Genomic DNA, 18,551 nt, shown 5'->3' with positions numbered 1-18,551 from the left:
TCCCGCGTAAGTTTTCCTATTTAAAGAAAAAAGGGCATTTTACAGATGTTTCAACTACATAACTACTGATTACATTGCTTCTAGATATTATTTTTTAAATCGTAATAATTATTCTCTTTTCCTGAGAGTGTCATCCAGAGGTGTTTCACAGCAACAAAAGACTGGCTTCTTGAAGACTTTTTTGCTTACTACTTGAGTCGCACTATGTGCAGCGTGCTGTGCCAATAAGGACAAACGAGATGCAGCAGTCCCTGCCCCAGAGAGAGTCAACGAACACGCAGAATTAAGCTCCGAAAAGCTATGACTAATTGGCACTTCTCTGAAAGTTCCAGTTCTATTAGAGAATCTCAAAACACAATATGAACCCCATGCAATTTTTATTTTCAAGAGACTAGTCCAACAGCTTCCTGTGCCCAATTCCAACCCTGATACTGAAGACATGCAGCTCTAACTAGTCAACGTTGTCATCAGGTTAATGTTAGAAGTCCTGCCTCCCCTTCTCTGTCTTGGCCCCTCCCTCGCTCCCCTCCCCCCTTCTTTCCTCCCTCCCTCCCTCCCTTCCATCCTTCCTTCTTCCTTTCGTGACTTTCTCACATGAAGTGCTCTCTAAAGCATCTTGGGGCGAGATTTCCTCCAGGCTTCCTCAGGAGTGCAATAATATCGGAAGCCCAGTTTGCAGGTCATTGTGAGAGGTCAGCGAGCTGTCCCTCGGTGTTAATAGCTTGAGTAATATTGTTTTCTCCTTCAGACCACACCATTAAATTGTTTCCATTACCCACAAAGGGATTGTTTGTGTCAGAACAAATGAGATCTGATACAAATGCAAACCGGCTAATTTCAACCTAACAACATAGTTTAGTCCTGATAACTAAAAGAACAAGATAATGACAAAAATTGAAGTCTCTTGATAGACAGGCAGGAGAGAAGAAGTGTATTAAACAGATGGGTCCCCTCAGAGCAGATGCTGTGGCTTCAGTGTGCTCCTGGAACTTCTGAGGGACTTTTATGCTCCTAGAGACTGGGGTGAGGGGGTATTTGCCAAAGGTTTTAAACATAGGTACAATATTTTATGTTCTCTAAGAATATCTGCTTTGGGTCTATTTCACTGAACTTCTGTTTATAAAGCACTTTTTTGTTGTTCTTTCGGTCATCCACATGTAAAGCTCTGAAGCTGGGTTCTTCCGTTTGCTGCTCCCCTTCCTGAGGCGTCTGTCCTCTGAACGCCTGTTAAATCTATTTTTCCTGTTTTCTCACTGCCGCCATAGTAACTCTTGTTTCTGTGAAGTGTTTCTGCCTGGGACCCGGCTAGTTTCTTCAAAACGTGCAGGTCAGGGCTCTAGCAGCAGACCGCTGAGGCAGAAAGTGGTACGTGCGTGCAGGAGGGGAGGGAGACTTGTCCGCCTGTGATCCTGACACAATGCCCCCACCCCACCTCCTGCAACCTCACTTCTGTAACAGACCGTCTGGGCCCTCTTCCTGCAGCCCTCCCAGCCAAGCCCCGGGAGCCGGTCAGAGCCCACCTCTCATCAGGAAGAATCTAAGGAGCCCCCAGCCTCAGGTCGGCCCTGTTCCTGGTCTCTGCTTTATACTTTAGCCCCACCAATTATGTGTCCACCGTGACCTGACTGCTACTCCAGGTCTGCTGGGCCTGGGCCTCTCCCTGCCTCCTGCCAGTCCCCCAGGGCCCTGCAGCCCTCCGTGCCAGAGGACGCATCCGCCTATCCTGCTCCCCAGCTCGGCTCAGCTCAGTGACTGGGTTCCCACCACCTGCAGTCAAGTTTCCCTGACTTCCAACTACTAAATTTGAGGTGGCTTCCTGCACCTGGTGGTTGGTAGAAGTGGTCTCTGTTGTCCCCAGCTCTCCTGCCTAGACCCCGGGCCTTCCTTGCCAGCTCCTGGCACTATTCCAGGGCCCATGCTACTGTGCTGGCCTCTAGAAGCTGCCACTGTCCCGATTTGCCTGTGGCACTCCCTCGGCACTGCCTCACACAGCAGGCACGGGCCTTTGTGTGCCTGCCCAGATCCAGCCAGCTCCTTGCTGCCCTGCATCATAGCATAGCCCTGGCCCCAGCCTCCCAGCTGCCCCCGCCCTCCACCTGCCGCAGAGCTTGGACAGTGGCAGCTTGAAGGGAACAAATGCTTTCCATCTGAGTGTGGCAGCTCCCACCTACTACTTTCGGTCGTCACGTTGTGACCCTTTCCTGGTCTGGAGGCGTTGGAGAAGCTCCACCGAGGGGGCCAAGGGTCCAGCAGGCCAGTTGTCCTCTCAGGTCTCCAGGCGTCCATGCCTGGTGAATGCCCAGAAAGCTCTCTAGATATACGTGCTATGAGCTTTGCATCCAGCCTTTCCCGTTCACTGGATAAAGGGTTGTCTCAGCCTAGTATCCCCCGACTAATAACTACAGAAGATGCATTAATATATTCCAATATGCCTTCAAGGGACCTTAAGAAAATGAGGCCTCTCTTACAGAACTCTTATACCCTAATATACCCTCTTTTCTATTGTCCAAGGCTGCCCTTGGCTCATGAGCCCCGCTCACCCTGGCTCAGCTGTGTTCTCTGAACATCTCGTGCCTGGTCACACCAGTCTCTGAACAATCCAAGATGGCTACTCTCTCCTGAGACCCTGAAGGGGTCTGGCAGGAGGTTCCCAGGTCCCCAGAGACTAGCCTAACGTGCCTCAGAAGGGCTGCAGAGCCAAGTCCCAGAGAACTCCTCAGACCAGAGAGCCCCACCTTTCCGTGTGGGTCCTGAAGACCACAGCCCCTCTACCCCACAATCACTGAGCCTCCTCTGGCTGACCCCAACCACCCACTGAACTCTCCTATGTTACCTCCCCTTCCTAAACTTAAAGGAATTCAAAAAAGCCCTCAACTTAAGAACTTCCAGACTGCCCCTGCAGGATCCCCAGGCTAGCACTGCCCCTCACCCCAAGTGACAGAAGTCCAGAATCCAATGGCTGGTCCTTGGCATTGTCCCTCTCCACATCCAGAGAGACGCCCGCAGTCAGGTCTACATGATCCCTTATTACAGAGAGGCCAGCAAAGAAGACTCAGGAAGCCTAAAGATTCTCTAGGCTCATGACAGTCTCTAACGTGCAAGCTGCCTTAAAGCAAAGGAACACTATTTCCCTTCCAAGTCAGAGCAAATGGAGGAGAGTCCAGTAGTAGCCCATAAGTTAGCACAAACGTCTTGTAGGACCACTTCTTTGCCCTTCCGAGGGTTCATTCCATGTTACTGAAGAGACGGAGTTTCAGCTGCTAAGCCACAGAGCCCACAACCACTTGCTTCTGCTACGCCACCGCGGCACAACTACCGTGTGCCAGGCACTACGGAAATGAAGACGGACACAGTCCCGTCCCTGACAAGCCCGGTCTCGTCAGAGATACAAGCACTTAGCAAATGAATCATAATAAAACAGGCTAAATACTTTTATACATATAAATAGTATGCTTTAGAAGCTCTGGGTAATTAACTCTGGGAGGGTCAGAAACTATCACAGAGAAGGATCTTAAAAGAGAGATGCTAAGAATACCTAAGAGGGGCACCTGGCTGGCTCAGTGGTAGAGCATGCTACTCTTAATCCCAGGGTCATGAGTTCGAGCCCCATGTTGGGTGTAGAGATTACTTTAAAAAATTTTTTTAAAAGAATTAAACAAACAAGTGGTCTATCTCTAGCACCCATGTTTAAAAAAAAAAATTACCCAAGAACAGCATTAAGCAGACCCTGCACAGCAGCAAAATGGGGAGAAGCTTCGCACCACTGACGCCTGGGCTGTGTGGGAGGGGGGATGTTTAGAAAAGGAGGTTGGGACCAGAATTGTGAAAGTGGCCTCCGAATTCCAGCTTGGTAATTTGGGCTTTATCTAGAGTGCAAGAAGGGCCCAGAAAAGATTAGACAGAGTTCACTGTGTGTTTTAGGATGGTGCGTCAGCTGGCAGTATGTAGGAAGGCCTGGGGCAGGAAAAGCTGGCAGGAGGGAACCCAGCGATGATGGTAAGCAACAGAATGGTGAGACTCAGTCTAAGGGGATGCGTAAGATTTGAGGCCCCCCTCAAGTAGATGCGGTAACTAACTGGATGTAGATGGTGAGAGAGATGGCCATACTAAGCGTTCCAGAAGGCAGGTGGGACCTCCACTGCAGACGTGCAACACGACCCACGAAGCAGGTTTATAGGGGAAGATGAAGTCGCCAGGCCTGTAGGGCATTTGGCTGTGTCCGCGCAACCCACAGCTGGAAAGAGAGATCTGCATCTCGTGAGAGAGGCCAAGGATGGAGACACAGCTTTGAGCAGACAAAGGGGCACTAGTCCAAGCCACAGGAGGAAGGTCATCTTAAGAGAACTTGGGCAGCCACAGGGGACAGGAACAAAGGGCATTTCTCGGATGGCCAGAGATGGGAGGGACTGGACAGGAGATAGAGAAGGAACTGAAGGGGGTAGAAACCATCAAAGGGTGGCCTGAGACAGGCAGCTGTGCAGCCGGGAGCTCAGGTCAGATCACTGGGGCGGGCAGTTGGGAGGACAATGGTGGCTTCATCAGCACAATCTTAACAGGGGCAGAGCTAGCTTACCATGGCTTGGGGTATTAAGAAAATAGGATATGAAATGGAAGAGAAAAGATAGAACAGTAGTTAGAAAGGGGATGGAAGGCCAGGGGCTGTATTTTTTAATGGTCAAATACACAGCAGAGCAAGAGTAATGAGAATAGGCTTCTGGGGAGGCTGGAAGTAATGGGCTCTCGTAGAAAGCTAGAAGGTAAAGTGAGGCCTTTGTGGATGAGCTAAAATGGTGGAGGGAGATGTAATAGGAACATTCACACCAGACAACTTCTATCTTCTTGGTTAGAAGGAAACAAGGAAGGCGAGGTCAGCTGGGGGTTGAGAAAGGGTAAAACTCAAAGGCTTTAAGAAATCTGTCTCCAGGATGAATTCCTGTCCCTGGATCTTAGTTTCCGGGATGGATCTCTGCTTCCTGTTTCCAAGTGTCTCTGACCTTGGCCTTCTGCTTATTCGATCTCGGCCTCTTGCCAGATTTCTGCAAGCTCATGCTCCGCTGGCCTGCTCCCCTTCTGCTCCGCTGCTGGGCTTCCCTGGCTGCTCCTCCCGGACCATGAAGACTTGGCCTCTGCTGACAGCTGTACCCTCCTGCTCCAGAAGAGTCCAGCTCTGCCTTCTCTGTGGCATCTGACCTACCTACCACCCACAGAGCCTTGGGCCAATTCCAGCAATCTCCTAAATGATCTCTCCCCATCTTTCTAAAATTCTACGTTTAGCAACTCCCACCTTCCTCTCAACCCATCAATGCCCTCAAGAGCCCACAGGGCTCTCCATTGCCAGATAAGACAGTTTAGCTGTGGCCACAGACTATATAATTTGGCCTGTAGAGTCTTTTAACAAGAGTTGAATCTGTCCAGGCATCCACAGGTGCCACCCCTCCCTATTGCCTTATAAATCCAAGGCCAACCCAGGCACCCATGCCATCTGCCTGGCCTCTGTAGACATTGCACAATGAAGTCCACACCATCTTAGGACTCAAAGCCTTCCATTCTCTGACCCTAGTATGCCTCTCAAACCAGACTGTCATTACTCTGCAAACCCCTTATTCCAGAAATCAGTCTACCACATCCTTCTTCCCACTCCCGGCCCCAGTATGGTCTCCCTGGATATGTGTATGCCTGTCTTCCATCCTGCCATTCCACTTGTCTGCAAGGCTTTGCCCTCTCTTCTCCACCTGTTATACTGAGATCTGGTTCATATCCTGCCTCTTCAAGGAAGCCTCCGCAGACCATCCAAGCCCACAGTGTTTTTTGCCTGGGCCCCCTCACTTGGCCCTTCTGTATATTTATTTGTTCCTTTGATTATCCTATTAGTTATTTTTTCTTGGTAACCTTCTTATTTTCTCAGATCAGCCTATAAACAGAGTTCCCTTTAAATCTTATGTACAAAATGCCAACGGAGCAGACCTGCCTCTGTGTAATCTATCTCACACATGACCCAACCGTTGGTTCATGAACCTTGGTCATCTCCCGACAACCATACCGTTGGTTCACGAACCTTGGTCATCTCCCGACAACCATAAAACATCAGAACAAGCACAGATTCGTAGTGCCTTTAGGGCAGAGGTGCCCAATAAATGTTTACGATGAGAAAATGTAAAAACCAGAACTCTCTTCCTGTTCAGAAATCCAAAAGGATAAAATGGGCCCAGTGTTGGGCCGTGAACTCTCTGACTTGATGAAAACAAACAACTCCGGTATATATCACGGTCACTTAGCCATCCAAGGACAGGTATATTTCACCAAGGCAAGAAGGGAGACCCATTAGAAGAAGCAGGAACTTGGAAGTCCAGAGCTCTGGCCACAATACCAGCAATGATTTACAAGGTGAACTTGGACAAACCTCTCAACAGATATTGAGTTTTTGAGGTAATGGGATCCTTCCTTCTCACACGCTGCAGTTATACCAATAATCTGGTGCTGAGGGAGAGTGGGCGGCTGGAGTAGAGGGACAACTGTCAGAGCAGGGCGAGGGCTGCTCATCTGTGGTGTCCCCCAGCCAATACTTCTGGTTTACCTGACCTCTATCCCAGCTTCTACATTGATCCCTAGGTCTGACCAGGCCATGATCCCAGAAAACACCTTTACTCCCAATTCCCACCCAACCTGTTTGCTTTAGCTACACACAAGGCAGCGGGCCCCCAGCTGTGAGTCTAAAAATACAAACAGTGTGAGCACAGACTTGATAAAATTCTACCATGGGTCAGCACCTACCATGCTATCCCAGGTACGAGCCCAGTGGTGTGACACCTGGGCAACAGACAATAGCCACATTCCCCTTTGCAGAAATCGGGGCCCTAAGAGAAGGCATTTCTGAGTTCTGGAAGTCTAAACCTTCCAGGAGGCTGGCTGGGTGCTGGCCGGAGCACTGGATATAGTTGGGTAATGGAACATCTCTGCTAAGTGAAAAAAGGCAGACAGAGAAAGAGAAACAGTACATGGTATCGCTTATATGTGGAATTGTAAGGGGAAAAAAAGAGGAAAAAAAGGGAAGAAAAAAGCCAATGTCATAGAAACAGAGACTAGAATGGTGGATGCCAAGGGGAGGGGGAATGGGGAGATGTAGGTCAAAAGGTATAAATATTTGGTTATAAGAATTTTAAGTTCATGGGGTGCCTGGGTGGCGCAGTCGTTAAGCGTCTGCCTTCGGCTCAGGGCGTGATCCCGGCGTTCTGGGATCGAGTCCCACATCAGGCTCCTCCGCTGGGAGCCTGCTTCTTCCTCTCCCACTCCCCCTGCTTGTGTTCCCTCTCTCGCTGGCTGTCTCTCTCTCTGTCAAATAAATAAAATCTTAAAAAAAAAAAAAAAAGAATTGTAAGTACCGAGGATCTAATGTACAGCATGATGACCACGGTTAAGAATACAGTACTGCATACTGGGAAGTGGCTGAGAAAAGATCATAAGCATTTTCACTGGAAAAAAAAAAAAGGAATGAAGGAAGGGCGGGCGGGAGGCTCAGATGAATGTATAAATTATCTCAACCTTGGTAATTACTGCACAATGTGTATGTGTATCACATCATCCCGTCTGATACTTTAAACAGACCCAGCTGCGATTGTCCGTTATTCTTCAGTGAAGTTGGAGGAAACACAAAGGTAGAATTTGAGAAATGTTTCTGTACCTCACACTTGGGAAAGATTCAATCACTGTTTGTTCCAGCTGAAGAGGAAGGTTTCAGGTTTCTTTAAAAAGAAAAACCGTTCTGAAGGAGGAAGTGTGCTGGGGGAATAAAAGAAACTGAGTTGTGTTTAGTATGACAGAACAGAAGGGGTGTGTGGAAGAAATGGAAGAAAGAAGGTAGGGCAGGGATTGTACTGGAAATGAGAACAATGAGTTGGAAAGATGACTTTTGATCTGACTGCACAGGGAGGCATGTGAAGGAGTGAAGCAGAAGGGGGAAAAAGAACTGAGAGCCAGGGGCGCCTGGGTGGCACAGCGGTTAAGCATCTGCCTTCGGCTCAGGGCGTGGTCCCGGCGTTGTGGGATCAAGCCCCACATCAGGCTCCTCCGCTATGGGCCTGCTTCTTCCTCTCCCACTCCCCCTGCTTGTGTTCCCTCTCTCACTGGTTGTCTCTATCTCTGTCGAATAAATAAATAAAATCTTAAAAAAAAAAAAAAAAAAAAAGAACTGAGAGCCAGAGAGACCCTAACAGCTCCCTAGGTAGAGGCGGGGGGAGGCACAGCCTTCCACCCACACATCTGGGTGGACGGGCTTTGAAGCAGCGAAGGCAACTTGGAGAGGTGGGATGGAGGGGCACACAACAGTGGGGTTGAACCTGAAGCTGTCCTCCTTGTAACATCAGACAGCGAGGTCTTCTCCATCACCGTGTCCCCCTAAGGACAGAGGGCGCATGGCAAATAGTACTGTGGGAGGCCACAACCCAGGGGGGCCACGTGAGCACTCCCAGCTCACCCTGCAAGCCGGTGCCTCCCTCCCCGAACGCGCCTGTGGCGATGCCACGAAGCACACACAAAACGGCTCTGTAACAAAGGTGCTCCCTGGATTAGCTGTTTTAAAACAAAAGTTTGAACACCCCCTGAACTCAATGTACTAAGTCCTGATGCCTGGATGGCTTGACTCTGAAAAGAATTACTCATTCTCTGCCTGATGGGACTGCCCAGCAACAAGAGAGCTCCCGCGTGCCAACGATCTGATCGTCCCAGCATTTCTTAAAGCAAAGCTCTCACTTTTTTCTTAAACAGGTATTTGATAACTCAGGCATGCAAGGCAGCAAACAGGGCAAGAAGGCTTCTGCAAGGCAGAAGCCGCTACCTGGCTACGAAAGCTGCAAACAGATGCAGGATTTCCTGGGATTCTGTTAGCATTTCTTGACTCCCAGTTTCTCTGTGCGTGTGTGTGTGCGTGTGTCCGCTTTTTTTTTTTTTAATGAAACAAGGACATGTCATTGATGAAACCCATAAATAATATCAAAAGGCCTAGGTTCTGGTCTCAGCTGTTTTCAGACGAAGAGCCAACCTCCCAGCCCTGGGATAGGCAGTAACAGGACTCGACTAACAAGGCATCCTGGCAGGATTCATTAGCAAGACGGGACTGTTTCTTAGGAGGAATGTCTTCTAGATTACACGCAAGATGGTGGTGCCGTGTTACGGGGTTTTTATTAAGCTAATACTTAATGGTCAGGGTCTCACTTATAATGTTTTATTCATAAATGTTGCAAAAGTGAAATGAATTATTAATGCAAAGATCATCTGTCAGAGACAGGAATCATTAACAGCATTTCGGGGCTGGGGTTGGTGTTTACAGGGCCTAGTAATGCAAACTGAGAGCTTTCAGTTCTGTGGCGCCCACGTAGTCAGGTTGGCCTGGGTCTCCAGGAACTGAGTTGGTGCCAACGCCAGCTGTCAGGCAGCCCCCCTCCCGGGCAACTTCCTCCTGACCATCCGTCCACATTACAAAACCTGCCGTCGTGATGGCCACTGGCCTCCCTCTCCTACAGGACCTGTGACGTTACTGGGAATAAAAGGGCACTCTGCTTAAACGCAGGGCCAGGCTCTTCAGAGTCAAAGGAAGGCCTAGGAAGAGTAGCCGATACTGATCAGCACACACTATGTGCCGAGCACTACACCAGGAGCGTGTACGTGCATTCTCCCCCTGCATCCTCAAAACCTTGCCACGCCAGACGCACTGACAGTATCCCCACATGCAAGAAACTAAGTCACAGAGCGTCAGGGAAATTGCTCAGGGTCACGCAACCTGGAAGCGGCAAAGCCAGGACTGAAATCTGGTTCCCTCCCTATTGCCAAGCACCTGCTCTTGCCATCTACGTCCTGCATAAAGTTTCAAGAGAGGGCAGCTGTCATTCCCCAAGAGATGCCGTCACAGCGGTCACTACCATACGGCAAAAATCTTTAGAACAAATCAAGAGTGAACTCGATGTTGACAGTTCAAGTGACTTTACAGAAATAACTAGAAATCAAGGGAGATACAAGTTATAAACCTCATTACTAGGGTCACTGTTGTTCTATCCCTATCACTTATGTGAAGCTGCTGGTTAACCCTGAAGAGTGGGGTCCTGGAGCCAATCTGCTTGGATTCAAATCTCAGCTCTGCTACTGATCTCAGGCAAGCCACTGAACCTCTCTGGGCCTCAGTTTCCTCATCTGGCAATGACAACAGGACCTCCCTCAAAGAGCGGTCACGAAGATTAAATGAACATGCCAAGTGCTCAGAACCATGTATAACACAAAGTGAATGTTAACTGTTATTATTTTTGCTAATATGGGTCTACGGGCAAGATGCTTAAGTCCATCCAAAGTTCCTTCTCCACAAAACAGATCTGCGTAGCATTGTTATGAGGGGTAGGTGAGATGAAATCCCCAAAGCATGTAACTCGTAGACTACCTGCTGGTAGGCACTCAAAAATGTTCATTTGTTTTCCTCTTCCCAAGACAGCGCTACCACTCACCCTTCTAAGACCTCAGTTTCCCATATTATAAAATGGGAGACACAGCCATTCCTCAGTCACCATCCACCTCACAGGTCTGTCACAGCCAGGTCCTGCCAAAGGCCAGGCTGGATGTGAGGAAACCCAGTTTCTACTTTCGGTTCCAGCTTTTGAAGAGCCACTTAACTTCCCTAAACCTCTATTTCCTCATTCATTCACTCGTTCTATTATAATCTCAACAAATATGTTCCCGACAGTGTGCTCCATGTCAGATACGCAAAGATAGATAAATAAGGTACCATCTCTGACTTCAAAGCACACACACTCTGGTTCAAAATGAGGGCATGTAACAATTAAGTGGATGAAGTATAAACAAAATAGAGAGGCAGTCCAAAGGACATCATAAGCAGATTTACCTCGGTAGGGCAAGGAAAGATTCACAGAAGATATGCCCTTGAGCTGAGTCTTATGAGACGAACAAGAGTTTCCCAGCCGGAACAAGGGGAAAGGTATTCCACCATGCGCAAGGCTTAGAGACGCCAAACGAAAACCCATAAACAATTATAACTGAGTGGAGGACGCGTCTAAGGGAGAGGCAGGAAAACAGAATAATATCTATTCTATAATATTTTGCAGGATTTCCCGAGATGGAATGAGAACATGTATTAAAACACTAAAAAAGACAGTGCTGCAGAAACATCATGTATGATTATTAGTATTCTAGCAAGGCTCGTGATGGACTTAATTTTCACCCATTTCCTTCCAGTGTGAGAACTCCCAGCACTGTTTCTTTGCAAGCACTTTGCCTCTTTGCTCTCTCCCCTGAGAGAAAGCAAGGAGGATTTAGCACTGACCTAAGTGGAGGGGTGGGAGGGAGAAATGACAAGAAAAACACCCAGCTCTTTGTTTCAATTACCACAAACCTTTTCAAGGTCCCTTCACCATAATGCTTCTCGTAATTTAAAAGATTTCAGTCATTATTGGCCGGAAAAAAGACCTTGACCCTAAGACCATGGCTTTTCAAACATACTTGACCATAACCCGTGTTAAGAAATACATTTTATATTACAATCCTGTGCACACACAGGAAGTGTCGGTTACAATCTCCTAATTGATTTTGTCACTTGCCAGTGAGTCACAACCTGAGGTTTGGGAAACACCACCCTAAGAAACAAGAAGGTTTATAGAAGATTTTTTTTATGGAAGATTTCCAGTGTATGGTTCACAAATCCCCCTCAGCCTTCTTTTCTTTCACCTTTCAAGACAGTGCAAAATAGAAGAAAATCCAACCCTTTTCTGCGGAAACAGAACATCCTTGTGTGTACAGCTCACAGGGTGTGTTGTCTGACAATAAATGAGACGTTTCTCCATGGGGTGCTTCTTGTTTAGTTGCTAAGGCTTATTAGGCTTGTTAACACGTAGGATTTCAAAATATATGACTCTCTGAGGCAGGGCCTTGGTGCCCTATAGAAAGCAGGATCATATGTCCCCAATGTCTCTTCCATGGGAACATTCAATAAGCAACTTCTTGCATGTAAAGGGCTCATCACACATCATGACTCAGAAATGAGCAAGCCTTCTGCCTCAGGGCTGCTAAAATGGGAACACAATGCCTAGATGCCTTTCCACTCATACACACATGCGAGAGCCACACCACCATCATCACCATTGCCACCTCCCCCAACAAGGAAAAAAATCTGCCCCCTGTCCAGCTCTGTATGCTTTGTGTGCAACCAAAATACTAATGCTGGAAAGAAATACAGAGGTCATCTCGTCTCCCCCTCTCCTTCCAAAGAGGATGGCCAACCAAACTTTCCTGGCTCACAATGGAGCTATTTTCTTTCATTTTTTTTTTAAATTTAAGTTCAATTGATTAACATATAATGTATTATTAGTTTTAAAGGTAGAGTTCAGTGATTCATCAGTCTTATATAACATCCAGTGCTCCTTACATCACGTGCCCTCCTCAATGTCCATCGCCCAGTTACCCCATCCCCCCACCCCCCTCCCTTCCAGCAACCCTCAGTTTGTTCCCTATGATTAAGAGTCTTTTATGGTTTGTCTTCCTCTCTGATTTCGTCATTTTATTTTTCCCTCTCTTCCCCTATGATCCTCTGCCTTGTTTCTTAAATTCCACATATGAGTGAGATCATATGGTAATTGTCTTTCTCTGACTTATTTCACTTAGCATAATACCTTCTAGTTCCATCCACGTCATTGCAAATGGCAAGATTTCATTTTTTTTTTGATGGCTGAATAAATATGGAACACTTCATGAACTTGTGTGTCATCCTTGCCCAGGGGTCATGCTAATCTTCTCTGTATCGTTCCAATTTTAGTCTATGTGCTGCCCAAGGGAGCACAATTGAGCTATTTTCTGTTGTACCACAACACGCATCTGCAAGGGCCTTCCTTGGACTCAAGCTTAGATGTTTCTACTGTCCAGCTGTCACTTTTGATTTTGCCATTTCTCTGACTTAAAATTTCCCTCCTGCCCATTCAAATCCCACCCATCCTTCCAGATCACACCCCAAGCCCTCCAAGAAGTCGTCCCCCAACTCCACCTGTCCATCCCATCTTCGTTCTCTGAAATGAGATTCAGCTCCCTGAATTCAAGCAACTCTTTGCCTTTTAGATGGTGTTTAAGAGACAGTTCATAGGGGCGCCTGGGTGGCTTAGTCATCAAGCGTCTGCCTTCGGCTCAGGTCATGATCCCAGGGTCCTGGGATCGAGCCCCGCATTGGGCTCCCTGCTCCGCTGGGAGCCTGCTTATTCCTCTCCCATTCCCCCTGCTTGTGTTCCCTCTCTCGCTGTGTCTCTCTCTGTCCAATAAACAAATAAAATCTTTAAAAAAAAAAGACAGTTAATATATATTTGATTGACTTTCTAATATTTAAAAGAAGGCACATTTATAAGAAACTTTCATCTTAAATTAACCTTTCCTACAACATATATATCGACATAAGAAAAAGGTTTAAATGATTAAATCAGGTATTCCGTACAGAAATAAGTATGAAGCTATTAATTTACACATACTTAGAACCAGTAACTACAATGGTGGTAGAGCCAGCACTGTTGATTTTTCAAAGATACTATCATTTGGGAGACGCTCGTGTTAGCCAACAGAATTCTTACATGCATCACAGTGAGCAACTGAGGGGTTTCTTCCCTAAGGAGATATTATGGTAGATGCTTTCATGGAAAAAGACTCTGTGCTTTGATACACAGTCAACACACTGAACTCTGTGTGGACTTTGGTTACTTACTGTTATAACAGGATCACTGGATTTTACAACTTGGAAAGAATTTATTAAAGATGATCTATTCCACCTCAGATGATGAAATTTAACCAGGAAAAGGTGAGCTAATAATGTACTTCAGATCACCCTTATAGGAAATGACAGATTTGAGGCTAAAACCATACCTTCTATAACCCAAAGAAATCAGGATCCAGAACTCAAAAAAACCTCAAACCACCCAGCTCTTCAGTTTCACTTCCTCTGTCCCCAGACTTCTCATCTTCCACTAGATCCTTCTGTCTCACCGCTAAGGAACTTCCCCAGGTCCTTGCCATCAAACCGTCTTCCCGCCATGAACCAATTCCTCCACATTGTTCCCTGTCAGCACCACAACTTCTCTTATCCTACTTAACAATTTCACTCTTTATTCCGTTTTTTTTCCCCTTATCCAACCACACCTGCCAAAACCATACCGCTCCTGTATTTTACCCTTCTGTAACCATTCTAGGCAAAGTTACCTTCGAAGCTGAAGCTAGTGACCATGACTATCCTATGGAGTCCTGTTCTCCCCACCTAAGATTATACCTTTTCTATCACACTGTATATGATACATCAGATGCTGAAAAAAGAGAGTTTTCTCTTTAATCAGGAAGGTAATGTTTCAAGACACACAGCCAAATAATGGTGCTTGCAAGTCAAGAAGGGAAAAGAGCAAATTCATGGACAATACCAATAAATACTGAATGTGAGTTACTCTTTGCCAAAAACATCAATATCCTGTCTAGTTCAAGGATGGAAAAACTGATTAATCTGATACCCTCCCTTTCCTTTTCTCGCTCTTAGCCTACATTCTTCTCAAGGGGCTAAATGAAGAATGACATGGTCAAAGCAGAAGATGGGACAAAGAGGAAACCAGGGAAACCAGTAAAAGTTCAAATAAATTAAAACTGGTTGCAGAGTAGGGTGTTAAACATGTGGGCTCCAAAGGCCAATGGCAGAGTGAGTGTTGGCGCCCCTATGCATTCATCACTGAGTGGCCCTGGGCAGGCTGCTCTGCTCAGTTTCTTCATCTGGGCAATGAGGGTAATGGTACCACCTACATCGCAAGATTGGCATGAGGGTAGAAGAGATTATTATCTACAAAACACTTAGGACAATGCCTGACATATAGTAAGGACTATACAAATATTTGTTAACTAAAATAAATCCTCAGTTTGAAATCATTTTAACAATCACACAGTGTGTCTTCTGACTTCCATATCTTACTGGCAATTTCACCTAGAGATATCCTGATAGCTCCCATCCCACACCACATATCCCCTGCATCCTCTAATATGAATTGCTGCCCAAGAATTCCTTCACATCAGGACTTGACAGGAACATGCTCTGGGACCTCACTCGGGAATAGTCCCCACTGCTGTGGCCATCGCACATGGTAAGAAATGGCCTAACATAGAAGACAAGGCCTGTGAACCCACGCAGCACCAATTCCACCTGTAACCCAGACTGGAATTGGGGGGCAGCCTACCAGAGAGAAAATAAGCCAAAGGGAAAATTTTTTGCACGAAATATGTCTTCTGGGGACAGGGCTGGCAGTGCAAAGCAAAAGTCCTCAGAGCTGTTCCAACGTGCTATCCTAAGGCCTCTCCTCCCTTTCTTCGTTTTGTTCTGATCAGGCTCTTGCTTGTACCAAATGAGATCTCCTCAAAGTCACCCAAAAACTACTTGTTTGCTAAGCTAAGCTACGTAAGACCTCATTGAACTCCACCTCCCAAGAGTATTAACATTGCTGATACTCCCTTTCCTTGATGGCTCTCTTCTGGCAGCTCCTAAGCCACCATATTCCCCCGGGGTTTTCCAGCTACTCCCTGGATTGCTCTTTTGCTGGTTGTTCCTTGCCTTCCCACCCTCCTCACACTGGAATGCCCCAAGGTTTGTTCTTTGGTCCTCTTCTCCACGTTCACTATCCACATTCACCTCACCACCGTGAGCTTTTTCAGCCTGGAGGTTTAAAATACCATTTCTTCCCCCAATGACCGTGAATCTCCAGTCCAGACTTAATTCCTGAACTCCTGATTCAATAACTAACTTGGATGTTGAATACAATTCTAAAATTAGTTTGTCCAGAACCAAACTCCTGATCTTCCCCACAAACCTCTTCAGCCTCCCCATCTCGGTGAATGACACTCCCCACTCTCCTTCCTCCTCTCACCTTGCTTCATACTTACTCGTCAGCAAATCCTATCACCTACCTTTAAGAAAACATCCAGAATCCAACCACACAGCACTACCTCCCAGCTGCCCTCTGGTCCCAGTCACTATCACCACTCTGAGTACTGAAATACCCTCTTAAGCAATTTTCTTGCCTTTGCCCTTGTTCCTCACAAAATGGCAACCAAAGAGATACCATCAAAATGTAGGTCCAATCACTTTACTCCCTTGTTCAAAACCTTCCCATGGCTTCTCGTCTTACGATAACTACACAGCCCTCCATGATCTGAGTGGCCCCAGCACCTCCCATTAACCCTCCAACCATGTATCCTCCCACTCTCCCGGCTTGCTCTACTCCAGCCACACTGGCCTCCTTGCTGTTCCGGGCTCCTACGCTTCCTGCATCTCCTGCTGGTGCCCTTCCCCAGACACACAGGGCTTGCTTGCTTCCTCACCACCTTCCCATCTGCTCAAAAGTCATCTTCTATCTGAAGCTAGAATTGCAAGTAGACCTGCTTGGCCTCCTTATCTTATTTGATAAGTGTTATATTAAAATGTACTATAAAATTATTTTGTTATCCCTGTTAGAATACTTATGTCGTCTTCCCTGCTACAGTATAAGCTCCAAGCAGCCTGCGGATTTACGACTGTTCTTGTTCACTCCTGCATTCCCACCTAGTAAACAGCTTGCCGACTCTAGGTGCTCAATAAAGATCTGCTGAATGGATGGGAATAACGGCTCACTTGGTCTCTCCTTACCTAAGACAGTCATCACCGTCTTCATCAGCTTCATGGGTGTCCTCCGGCGGCTGATGGACCCACTTGTATGCGGAGACAAAACATTGGTTTTCCTCTTGACATACATGTAGATGCGCAGATACACCACGACCATGATGAAGAAGGCCACGAGGTTGGACACAGTCCAGAAAATGAGGTAACTCCTGCTGTAAATGGGGGCCAGGGAAGAGCAGGCGGAGATGTCACAGAGACAATTCCAGCCCAGCGTGGGGACCGCCCCCATAAAGATGGCGATGGCCCAGATAAACAAAATGAGCAGCGTCACCCTCTTTTTGGTCAGGTTGCTGTGGGTCCGCATCCTCATGATTGACATGTGTCTCTCCACGGCAATAACCAGCAAATTGGTCAGAGAGGCGGTCAAGCTAGTGTCCAGGAGCCCCTGGCGGAGAAACCAGCGGTTGACAGTCAAAGTTTTTGAAACGGGGCCAGTGTTAAACATCAGGAATACGTAGGCAATTCCAGCAAAGAAATCCGCAGCAGCTAGGTTAGCCAACAGGTAGTAGAAGGGGAAATGAAACTTTCTGTTTTTGATCACTGCTGCGATGACTAGAGAATTCGAAAAAAAAATAAACAGGCAGAAAAATGTTCCAACACACAAAACAATCACAAGCTTCGTTCCTGTCCACTCATCGGCAGTGTCTGTGTTGCTCCTATTGTAAAAAAAGTCCATCCGCTTATCATAGTAACACTCATTCATTGTGGAGAAGGACTGAACATCCTAGAAAGAAATTCAAAGGAGAAACAAACATCACTCTTCTTGCAATTCAATCACTAAACCACCAATTGCCACTGCTGAGCCCCTGTTCTGGCCAGCGTCTGTTAGTCCTCCAGATCCCAATGTAAATGTCTCTTGCTGCAGGACTCCAGCCCCTGACCTCTTATTATAGCACTTATCTTGCATCAATAATTGTTTGTTGTCTGTTTCCCAGGCTAGGTGCATGCTCAGTGAGGGAGGGTCTGTGTCTCTCTTAGTCACCATTATAATCCCAAGACCCACCTGCCCCAGCTGCCTCATGACAGGTATTTGCCAGAGGGTTGGCTGACTTGACTGAGCGATCACGGATTGGCAACAGAGCAAATATTCTGAGTCCTCCACTCTGCATCAGTAATAACTACAGCACAGCCCAATAATGCTTTCTCCTGGTGGTTTCCAGCTCATTTGTTATTTATGGGTTCTGTTCATTAGACAAGGGCAAGTTGGTAATGCCAGGCACACTGTCACCAAAATAACTGAGTGTTGAGTTACTCTTCACATAACCAAATGGATTCCCCAAGAGATCAATTTTCTACCACTTCTGATTCCACTCCTGACCCTCCTTCCGCCATCTTTTGGTTTCAAGCTATAATGACAATGCTCACTTATTAAGCATGTGATACAGGGCTGAAGACTGTGTTCTCAATACTCCTCCTTCCTTTTTTGTTCACTTTTTCCTTATTGTCCTAATCCAAATTGTACCGGTGGTGAATGTGCTTACTGGATTTTCCAACTCAATCACTTTAAGTCAGGCTCCTTCTCTGGGCTTTCAACACAGCAGGTGGTGGAAGAGCAGGGCTCCATGGACAAGACTGAGCTCTGGAGTTTGGGCAGATGCCGAAGAATGTGAGAACATACCTGCCAAGTGAGGGCAAGCCCTCGGGACACATGTCTGAAAGCAGACCCCAAACTGGGGTATCAGGCAGACAGAAGATGTTCATCTCAGGACAAGATCTCTTAGACACCAAAACTAAGGGATTCTGGCCAAAGAGTGGTTGGGAGGGGCTCTAAGGATGCCTCTCCATCTATGCTTGGTGGAAAAACCAGGTGTTCTACCTCACAGTGGTCTGGCCACAGCTATGAAGG

General features: G+C 47.0%; 1 protein-coding gene and 1 non-coding gene across 2 annotated transcripts in view; both read right to left on the bottom strand.

Annotated features, from left to right (window-relative positions):
* LPAR3 (lysophosphatidic acid receptor 3) overlaps window positions 1-17,763 on the bottom strand; it is a 49,648-nt gene extending 31,885 nt beyond the window's left edge. The window contains exon 1 of the mRNA XM_008690658.2: window positions 16,673-17,763. Within this exon, the coding sequence (XP_008688880.1) occupies window positions 16,673-17,408 (736 nt within the window). The 5' untranslated portion in view covers window positions 17,409-17,763. The remainder of the gene's footprint in view (window positions 1-16,672) is intronic.
* LOC121102155 lies at window positions 12,720-12,826 on the bottom strand. Its single transcript, XR_005834243.1, has one exon. It is a non-coding gene; the product is annotated as a U6 spliceosomal RNA (small nuclear RNA).
* Window positions 17,764-18,551: the final 788 nt, after the last annotated feature.

This window comes from Ursus maritimus, unplaced genomic scaffold, assembly GCF_017311325.1.
Source record: "Ursus maritimus isolate PB19 unplaced genomic scaffold, ASM1731132v1 scaffold_12, whole genome shotgun sequence".
Taxonomy (NCBI): domain Eukaryota; kingdom Metazoa; phylum Chordata; class Mammalia; order Carnivora; family Ursidae; genus Ursus; species Ursus maritimus.
Note: the sequence above shows the minus strand (reverse complement) of the source record. Positions and strands in the feature narration are given on the sequence as shown.